This window comes from Trichoderma atroviride, chromosome 4, assembly GCF_020647795.1.
Source record: "Trichoderma atroviride chromosome 4, complete sequence".
Classification (NCBI taxonomy): Eukaryota; Fungi; Ascomycota; class Sordariomycetes; order Hypocreales; family Hypocreaceae; genus Trichoderma; species Trichoderma atroviride.
The window spans coordinates 1,715,961-1,726,114 of record NC_089403.1 but is presented as its reverse complement, the minus strand read 5'-3'; the positions used below and the strand labels follow the sequence as shown (position 1 = coordinate 1,726,114).

At 48.6% G+C, this 10,154-nt stretch overlaps 4 protein-coding genes across 4 annotated transcripts; 3 read left to right on the top strand and 1 right to left on the bottom strand.

The window, feature by feature from the left end:
- Positions 1-392: 392 nt before the first annotated feature.
- Positions 393-2,932, top strand: TrAtP1_007875 (uncharacterized protein; the record flags this gene model as incomplete). Its single annotated transcript, XM_014092685.3, has 2 exons — positions 393-1,103; positions 1,214-2,932. The coding sequence occupies 2 exons, from the start codon at positions 393-395 to the stop codon at positions 2,930-2,932; spliced, it is 2,430 nt and encodes an 809-aa protein (XP_013948160.2).
- Positions 2,933-2,945: 13 nt separating this feature from the next.
- On the top strand, positions 2,946-3,155 carry TrAtP1_007874 (uncharacterized protein; the record flags this gene model as incomplete). The annotated part of the gene is made up of 1 exon (XM_066113697.1): positions 2,946-3,155. One exon carries the CDS (start codon positions 2,946-2,948, stop codon positions 3,153-3,155), a length of 210 nt encoding a protein of 69 aa, XP_065969784.1.
- Positions 3,156-3,502: 347 nt separating this feature from the next.
- On the bottom strand, positions 3,503-4,703 carry TrAtP1_007873 (uncharacterized protein). Its single transcript, XM_014092684.2, has one exon. The coding sequence runs from the start codon at positions 4,569-4,571 to the stop codon at positions 3,765-3,767; it is 807 nt and encodes a 268-aa protein (XP_013948159.2). The 5' UTR covers positions 4,572-4,703; the 3' UTR covers positions 3,503-3,764.
- Positions 4,704-6,040: 1,337 nt separating this feature from the next.
- TrAtP1_007872 (uncharacterized protein) lies at positions 6,041-6,343 on the top strand (the record flags this gene model as incomplete). Its single annotated transcript, XM_066113696.1, has 1 exon — positions 6,041-6,343. The coding sequence occupies one exon, from the start codon at positions 6,041-6,043 to the stop codon at positions 6,341-6,343; it is 303 nt and encodes a 100-aa protein (XP_065969783.1).
- Between the last annotated feature and the right edge of the window lie 3,811 nt (positions 6,344-10,154).

The window sequence follows — 10,154 nt, the reverse complement described above, 5'->3', positions numbered from 1 at the left end:
CGGCGAGAGGCAGAAGTGTTAAATCCCACGGACCTAATCTTATTTCCATAATTCCTTCTCACCTTCTCCTGCTTCGTCTTTTTTGGGGCATGTGCGTTTGCTGGTTTATTGAAAAGAGAAAACCGCCAATCATTGACTTATTGATTGATTCGCACCACGACTGCTGCTGCTACTGCTGCTACTGCTGCTAGGGGATCCATCATTTTTGGAGCTGGGGTACCGCTGACTGGGTACAATTAATCTACGAGAACGACCACAAGCCACACGAGCCACGATCGCAGAACCACGGCCGCCCACGACACAAAAGACAGACGCAGAGAGGGAGAGCGACCGCGACCACCACAACCGTCTCTGCGGCCGTAGCAGCGCCCGGGTCCGCCTTTGTCACGCTCATGCCACCAGCACCGTCTCGGCGCATAGGCGGCGTGTCAACATCGTCGGCCTCGGCGTCCGTTTCGCTGCCGTCGCTTCCAGGCGCTCCTGCAACTGCCACAGGCACTGCCAGCAGCACCTCATCATCGCCAACGCCGTCGATCCCCGCCACACCAATCGCAAGGACGAGAACAGCGACATCCGCCTCCCCGTCAGCCTCAACCTCTACGCCGCCAACTCCTACGCCTGCGCCCGCACCCATCTCTACTTCTGCGCCGACTGCCTCCTCTACGTCCCTGTCGCGCCCCGGCTTTCTGGCGCGACTGGGGTCCTCCATCAATCTGCCCTTCCCCTTACGAAGCCGCAACCGCAGCGTCGCCGATTTCCATGTCCGCTGCGACGAGCCACACCGCAAATACAATGCCGGCGACCACGTCCACGGCGCCGTCAGCATCTCCGTCGTCAAATCAGTGCGCTACACTCACCTAGTCGTGACCCTCCATGGCTTTGTGCGCGTGCTCAAGGATCCCGCCGGAAGTAAAAAGGGACGAGACATTACGGCGCTGCCGCAAGGAGGAAGCTCCTCGCGGCCACAGTATCACGGCAATGGCTTCGCAAGCCTCTTCCAGGACGAACAGGTTTTGAGCGGCGAGGGGAGGCTTGATCCCGGCAGGTTCGATTTCCGCTTCGACTTGGTGTTCCCTGACAAGGGACTCCCGAGTAGCATTGACGTGAGTTCCCGATCGCGTGTGCGCACACGCGTGGCACCTTGCCAAGCATAAAAGAACCTTTGACTACTGCGGCGGAAATGCTAATACCATTCCTCCTTGTCGAAATCTAGTTTGAACGCGGAACCATATCCTACATGATCACGGCGACTCTGACACGTCCCGTCTCCATGTCGCCGACAATGACATGCGAGCGAAAGGTCATATTGGCAGAGAGGATAGACGTTGGCCTCGTCCCGCCGCCAGCACCCAGAATCATCTTTCTTGAGCCTATAAATCGGAAAATGAAGAAGAAAAAGTCGTCAATGGCACTAGACAAGACCACTTTTGCTGCGCCAGAGGCGGCTGACGTAGTATCTGAGCCTGATGCCCAGGAACCGGTAGAGGATTCTACCGACCAACAAAGCGAGCGCCGAGGAGCAGCCACGTCGAGCGATGTGCAAAGCGAAATCAGCGGCGAGAGTGGGCGCAGCATTGGCACTACCATGAGTCGGAGCGACTTCACGCAACTGTCACATGTGGGCACTGTCGGTGCCATGTCGGCTCAGCAGCAAACGGTCAACGACAATACCATCACTGCCAGCATCGAACTGCTCAAGGGCGGCTGCCTCCCAGGTGACGCTGTGTCAGTGCGGGTCACGGTGCAGCACATCAAGCAGATTAAGAGCATGACTGGTGTCATCGTCACCCTTTTCCGCCAAGGCAAGATTGATTCTTCTCCGCCGGCACAACTGTTCAAGAACATGATGTCCAAAGAAGACGCTCGTCGACTGCAAAAGGAAGATATATATCCCAAATCCCGTACGGGGCTAGGTGGGATTTCACTCTCGTCAACAGGCTCCGTCAGCGTGTTTCGCAAAGACCTCGATCAGACTACGGCGCCACTAATCATCGATCCAGCGACTCTGTCGGCATCTGTCACGGTGCCGGTCAAGATCCCCGACGATTCTTTCCCGACTATCAAGGGCGTTCCGGGAGATATGATCTCCTTCAAATACCAGGTAGAAGTCCTCGTCGACCTAGGCGGGAAGCTGTCTGGCAATTTCCCATCTCGCAAGACTTCACGATATGCCACCGTGAGCAATAGCGCCGCAGATCAAAGTATAAACATGTTCTCGCAGAGGAGAGGGGCTCAGATCGAAATCATCGATACGACGCCCCTCAGGAGGCACAAGGGAATTGTCTGTGTGGCGCTCGAGTCCGTCGTCGGCACGGTGGACTCTTCAGGGCCTCGGAAGCTCATCAAGGTGTCGTCATCATCTAAAACGCTTGAAAATCCGGAGAGCGATGATGAGATTGACGTTGTTCTTCCAACTCCAACTCGCTATGAAGATATCGACCGCGGTAATACTCATCATACCCATGGACCCCCGCCGCCGCCACAAGAATACTTTCCTCCGCAGACAGATAATCAGCGTCCGTCGTATACTCCTCATGACCCTTCTCGTCCAAGCTATCCGCAAACGACCTATCCCGACGTCGCACCATCCTACATCCCACCACCTCCTCAATTGCCTGACCAGAGGAACTTGTCAGAGAAGGATCGTATAAGACAAGCAGAGCAGCGATTACTGCCTAGCCAGCCACCTGCCGGTCCGTCTAACCTCACCGCTACTAGTCCATCTGCACCTGATGAAGACGACATTTACGATGCCCAGGCCACACCAAGACAACCCTTTGCTGGCAACTCGGGGGCAGAAGATGGCACAGCTCCATCTGCCCCAAGTGAAGCAGAGCTTGCGGCCACCACCAGTATCTCAGTACAACCTGGAGAAGATAAGCAAGAACGTGAGAGGAGGCGCCTTATGCAAGAAGCCAGCGCACCCCCCTGAGTTTCCTGAGGATATGGACCAGAGCGGTAGTCCTGGCCGAGCCCCTAGAGAAGATGAACTCACGGCAGATGCTGAACCAACAGCCCCCATGCTGAATGAGGACGAAGATGGGCATGATTACTCAGACTATAGAGCTGCCGCAGGAACATCCACGGGGAGTACAGGTATGCAGAGAAGGCGGGATAATGATAATGAGGAGCAATTGCCGGCGTACCAGCGGTGATGCATGCAGACAGAGAGAGCATGAATGCAAGGGATGCAAAAGCTCATCTCTCTTTTACCATCTTTTTTTTTATTTCTTCTTCTATTTCAATTTGCATGTTTGCATCACATTGCATGGCTGGCGTTGGGTAACAGATGGGATTGGAGGATACACAGGGTAGGCTATGCTATATTACGAGTCAAGCTATTGTTCATGACTGCTTTGCTCTTTTTATTAATGTATATATTTTTGGTTCGAGCGGGCATTGATGCTATGAGGCAGATGGCTGGCTACTTTGATGGCAGGGATGAGGGGGCATGACTGTTTTGTGTACATATAAACGTGTATAAACCAATGAATATTTAAGAAATTTAATCAGTTTTGTGGATTTATTGCCTCTCTACCCATGTTATATAGCCAAGCACACATATTAGTGTCTTTATTACAATACGTCTAACACTACCGTCAATGTTGTTACAAATATCTATCACTACCGTCTAAATGCCCTTTTTCTCATAGATTTCTTTTCATGTCCAGCCGAGATTATTACACCATTCCGTATAATACACACTCTAATGGCCCCCTAGATAACCCTTCAGAAGAGTGATGACAGTCTCCCATTTATCAGCATCAATGCTGCAACACCACCGGCTTGCCCTCCTCCCAATCATCCAAGCTCTGCTTGATATTAACCCAATACCGTAACCGCACAGCCTCCTTCTTCGCCGCCATCACATCATCCTCGTGAAATGCTCTCTCCAGCACATCCTCGCTCTCCCGAATGCGCTTGTCGTTGACGGCCTGCAGCTCCTCCAAGTCCTCGGCGGCGGTGGCGTCGGAGATTTCCTCGTGGGCCTCGAGCACGACCATGAGCAGGCTCGGGTCGTCGACCTGCATGGTCTCGTCGGTGGCGACGTCGACGCCGCGCAGGGAGAGGAGGTACTGCGCGCGGAGGAGCGGGTTGGCGAGGGTTTTGTAGGCCTCGTTGATGAGGGCCGAGGTTGCTTCGGCGCGGAGCTTGAGGGGGCCTTGCTGGGGGTGGCGGTCCGGGTGGTGGCGGGCCTGGAGGGCGAGGAATTCGCGGCGGAGGGCGCGGGTGTTTATGGGGAAGTGGCCGGTGGGAGGGGGCCCGAGGGGGAGGGTTTCGGGGAAGATTTCGTAGTGGGTGGGTGGTGATGGGTTGGAGGTGTTGGAGGTTTCGGATTCGGACTCGGGTGTCGAGGCGGATGCTGTGGAGCTGCTGGAGAAGAATGCTGCGCTTCGGTATGATTGCGGTAATGTCTTGTTGAAGCTGCTGATAGGAGAGGATGCGATGCTGTGCGCTGGACGGATTGATGTTCTGCTCAAAGGTAGGGCTTGTGAGGCTTGGATGCGACATCGCGCGCAGAGCCGAGTTACGTCACGGAGAGCCATTGCTGTAGCGGCTGGTGAGCGCATAGTGGTGTTCCTGATATAGAAACAGCGCTGGATGAGACAAAAGGAAGAGAGAGAAGAGGCAAATTAAAACAAAAGTTCAAGATGAATTAGACAAGATAAATAGCACTGCTGTATAGTTATTATGTGCATGACTAGCTTCTCGTTGATTTTGAGATTCTTCGGAGTTTTTAGTGCAAGGATGTCATAGAAACGGAGTTGTTTCGGAAATAAATTCGGCCGAGATATGGACTATCCCGTACTACCATCGTCATAGCGGTCTAAAGTTACTACGAGCTGGTGTAAGTCCCTGTGAGCTACAAAGATTAGAAGATCAGGCTGTAATTCCACGATACACAACAGAGACTACTCTGTACTACTGTAGTGAATACGAACTAGCACTATAAGTCTTATCAATAGGTACATAATATAACATAGTATTTTTATTCGCCAGCCGCTTTGTCTGTTCGCCACCTCTCATTCTGCTAGTTAATACTACAGTACCTAAATAGTAATACCTTCCTACAGCGCAATCGTTCGGTTTCTTTTCTATCCAGCACTACTTTTTTGCGAGATGATTCGTCTTTTGTGACGCAAACATCGGAAGGCTTTTCTTTGGGAAAAAAAAAAAAGCTGTTTGATAATTCATGAAAGCAGACATTGCCAATGTCAATCTAGATCAAGATGCTGCCCGCGATTTGATCAATTACAGCTTACAGCCAAGTGGACAGCACTCGCAAGTCCACAAACGGAAGAGCAATCCAGGAACCCAATTTTATGATCCGATACCACAGCTGTAGCTCAATAAGGGAGTTGATCTACGTACATAAGAAAAAATATCAAGTTATTATTAGAAACACGCAAAGCGGCAGTAGATGTGGTAACAGTAGCATGTTACCTAGAAGGCGGGAGAGGGGGGGGTTCTGGTCATAGGTTCTACAAGATTTCATCTCTGGTATAACCATAAAAGGCATAGGAAATCTTTTAGTGCCTTTCATGGGCGTTACCAGAGGTAGGAGCGATGACCAGAAACCCCCCTCTCTCGCCTAGGTAGGTATGCTGTAACTGAAGTACTGAATAATAGAACCAGTAACTTTTCCCTGCATGTAATATCAATCTTCGCTGAGCTTTCCTATTTTCTCTCTGCAGCCTGCCGTGGATGCCTGCATGGCCGCAAATGATTTCTGCCCAATGACCTTTGGAAGTAATTTCTGCCTAAGCTGAGCAATCCTCTATTTAATTCTACCCAGCCTTTGTATCGTTTTCGTTGAAATCGGGACGCTCTTCATTGACAAGGATTGATTTATTTCCATAATAACGATTAAAGCAAAGTGTCAAACCATTATCTAACAACGCAGTACCTACTGAGAGCTAAAAGCGCAGAGCTAAACGTCATCTAAACCATGCAATCAAATCAGCGTGTTTCCATCTACCGTTGGATTGTAGGACAATCGAAGGGAAAATCCAAAGGGGAGAAAAGCACAGCTATCAAGATGAGCACATTTCGAGTAACCGGTGTTCCCATCGACTGGGACCGCCAAGAATTGCAGTCTTTTCTTGAGAATCAAGGAAGCGTCACAGGTGCTTCTATCGAGTCTCTTGCCTCTGAGGACCATGGTGGCCCACAGGTGGCCACGGCTACTTTCGAGGACATACTTCATCAATATGACCGCAGCTGGTCCATTTTGATGCCCGCGGTTTCTAATAACCGGAAACAATATCTGACTATTGACGAAGAATTTCATGGCATGACGGCGCTTTATACGCCACCTCTGCAAGATCATAAGATAGAGTAAGAAACCCCATGTCCACTTATAAAGAGGAGCTCTGTCCAGCTAATATAAGAAGCATAATTGCACTATCCGGCCTAGGGGGACATGCTTTTGGATCTTTTAAAGAAAGGGGGGAGCCACATGTGGCTACGCGACTCTCTCCCCTTTGATCTTACGTTAGAGTCCAGCGTTCAACCTATCGCTCGGGTCATGATTTACGGCTATGACTCAGTCGTTGCCGAGAGCAAAAGTACACAGAATATTGAAGATCTCGCTACGGGCTTCATTGGTAGCCTACAAAGGCTAGCGAATGCTTCCATCATTCGACCCATAATCCTAATTGGCCATAGCCTTGGAGGATTAATCCTCAAGCAGGTTAGCCACTCTACTCTTTACCACACATGGTTTTCTTTCTAGCAGTATTAATACATATGGCAGGCTTTGATATCGCTATCAAGATCTGAAAATGGACATGATCAAAGCCTTATCCGCGCCATCTATGGGGTTGTCTTCTTCGGAACCCCACATGATGGCATGAACATCACCTCCCTCATACACATGGCTGGAGGTTCCAGTCCAAATCGTTTCCTAATCGAGTCTCTGAACCGAGATAACTCGCAAGTACTTACCATACAGCAGCGGGATTTCCACAAGGCGTTGGGTGAGAAGGGCAGTGCAGAGATCTTTTGCTTTTATGAAACGCTTGAGTCACCAACGGCCCAACGAGTATGCCTTTCAATAACACTACAATTACACTTGGTGAAACTAACTCAAACTAGGATAAATCCGGCAACTGGAAAATGACTGGTCCTACTACGGTTCTTGTAACAAAGCCTTCAGCTACACATTGCCGTCCCTGGGAAAACGGGCCAGAGCATATCTGCGCTATCAATCGTACGCATTCTGAAATGGTCAAATTTAGTCCTGACGACGCCAATTATAAGAATGTACGAGATAGACTCAGTGGTTTATGCAGGCGCGCTTTTGCATCACGGGATCGTTTGCAAGCCTCTCGATCAATATGTACGTAGTAAAATACCATGAAACAAGCTCTTACTAAAGGGAATTTATTTAGTCCTTATTCCATACAGCCAAAATACAAATTTCGTCGCACGGGCAGAAACCTTGAGCGAAATCAAGAGGCAGTTTGGCCCAGATCAACGGGGAGACTCTACTCAGCTACGTAGACGAGTATCGCTTTGCGGTCTTGGTGGCGTTGGGTACGGCTTATTTCTACTCCCTTTCTCTGTCCATCTTTATCAGCAATAGATAATTTCTAACTCAATTCAGTAAAACACAGATTGCAATCGCCTATGCATATTGGCTCCAAAAGACATCTCCGGACATCTCCGTGTTCTGGGTCCATGCCAGCAATATCGATCGCTTCCGTCAATCGTATGCTTCAATCGCTGAAAAATGCAACATACCTGGACACGACGACCCGAAGGCCAACATGCTGCTGCTCGTCAGTAACTGGCTGGAACAGCAGACCATGATGCGATGGCTGATGGTAATCGATAACGCTGATGACATGGACATATTCTGTCCAAATCAGCTACAACAGGACGGTCCAGGCGAGAGTAGTCAAACAACAGCAGCTCTGACAAGCGGTAACCTAGCCCGTTATATACCAGACTGCAACCACGGATCTGTTCTCATTACGACTAGAGACAAGAAAGCAGGCGTCAGGCTATGTCAAGGGTTACGTCCTATTGAAGTTAAGAAGATGACTGATGATGAAGCGTATCAACTTTTGCAACTCATAATAAGTACTCAACAAATCTCTATGGATCAGACAGTCCGTCTGCTCTCTAAGCTTGAGCATCTACCGCTTGCCCTTGCACAAGCTGCTTCGTTTATCCAGGAAAACGATATCTCGATTGATGACTATGTTCAACTCCTAGACCAGAGCGATTCTGCGTTTGTTGACCAGCTGAGCGAGTCATTTGAAACAGTTGGGAGAGACTCAGAAACTCCCCATGCAGTTACCGCAACTTGGATTATTTCGTTTGAACAAATAAGGAGAAAAGAGGCATTTGTAAGCGACATTCTCTCTTTTCTAAGCTTTTTCCATTTTCAGGCAATTCCAAGAGTTTTTGTGGAACATTATTATTACCAGCAGAGATGCCAGGAACAAAGCAAGGGCGATTCACCGGCGACAGCAGTACTTGTAACAGAACCAAGTGCTACTCTAGTTAAAACCTATTCCACGACTTCAGAAGGAGAAAGATACACAGAACACATCGAGAGCAATTCACCGACACCAGCGGTACTTATAAAAGCATTAGGTACACTTAAAGCCTTTTCCTTCATTTCAGAAGGAGAGAATAAAGGCTTAACCATGCACCGGCTTGTGCAGCTCGTAACCCAAAAATGGGTCATCAACGAGAGTCAGGTGGCCAAGTTTGCTGAATTTGCTATGAAGACAATGTCGGCTTATTATCCGCCTGTGGATTTTTCAAATCGCGAAATATGCATGAGTTATCTTCCCCATGCAAATTCGGTCTTAGAAAAAACTACACTAGGATTAAATAACGATACGGACATAGCTACGGCAGCACTTTTAAACAAAATGTCGAAATACTTCCACTTTAAAGGTGACTGGAAGAAATCAAACGACTTAGCAACACAGGCAGTACAGATACAAAAGAGAGTTGCAGGAGAAGAGCACCCAGACACGCTCCAGATGATGAGCGGACTTGCAAAACGTTATCGATTACAGGATCGATTAAAAGAAGCCGAAGACTTGGAGATTCATGTGCTGGGAATATCCAAGGCCTCACTAGGGGAAGAATGCCCAGTCACTTTGGCATGCATGGCAAATATTGCAGCAATATACCAAGTCCAAGGTCGATGGAAAGAGGCAGAAAAGCTATTCATCCATTTATTAGAAATCCATCAAGGATATTCGGGGAAGACCATATACTCACACTTGGACTTATGAACAACCTGGCAACATTATACTTATGCCTAGGCCAATGGAAAGAGGCAGAAAATCTAACAGCACATGCAACAAAGATATACAAGAGAACTATAGGAGAAGAGCATCCACGAACTCTTATTTGTATGACTAATCTATCATCAACATACAGTCGCCAAGGTCGATGGAACGAGGCAGAAGATTTACAGATGCATTTAAGAGATATATGCATAAGAGAATTGGGTGATGAACACCCAACTACACTCCAACTTTTACTCGGCCTTTCAAATACATATCGACGGCAAAGTCGATGGAGAGAATCAGAAGGCCTAGCGGTTAGAGTATTGAAGACGTGCAAAAAAGTTTTTGGAGAAGCACACCTGGTAACACTTGATGGCTTATTATGCCTTTCACAAACATATCAAGCGCAAGGCCGATGGGTAGAAGCAGAAAATCTAGCTGTCGAGGTACGGGAGACGTGCAAGAAAGCGTTAAAAGATGAACATCGAATAACAGCTGATTGCATGTTTCAACTATCAACAATATACCAAGAGCAGCGCCGATGGAAAGAGGCGGAAGACTTGCAGAGAGGGGCAATAAAGAGGTGGGAGAGATTGGTAGGTAAAGAACATTCAACGACGCTTTTTTTCTTGAATAACCTGATAAAAATATATGTACAGCAAGGTCGATGGAGAGAGGCAGAAGCACTAGGGGTTGATGTGTTGGAGATATGCAAGAGAGTGTTAGAAGAGGAACACCCAAGACGATATGCTTGCATGTCTCACCTATCAATAATATATCGAGAACAGTGCCGATGGAAAGAGGCAGAAGACTTACAGATGCAGATAATAGAGATTGCAGAGAAAGTCCTAGGGAAGGAACATCCATATACCCTCTATGATATGGACATTTTAG

Bases quoted from the DNA above. Each gene is read 5' to 3' on its own strand.
- TrAtP1_007873 (XM_014092684.2), bottom strand. From the start codon at position 4,571: ATGCGCTCACCAGCCGCTACAGCAATGGCTCTCCGTGACGTAACTCGG.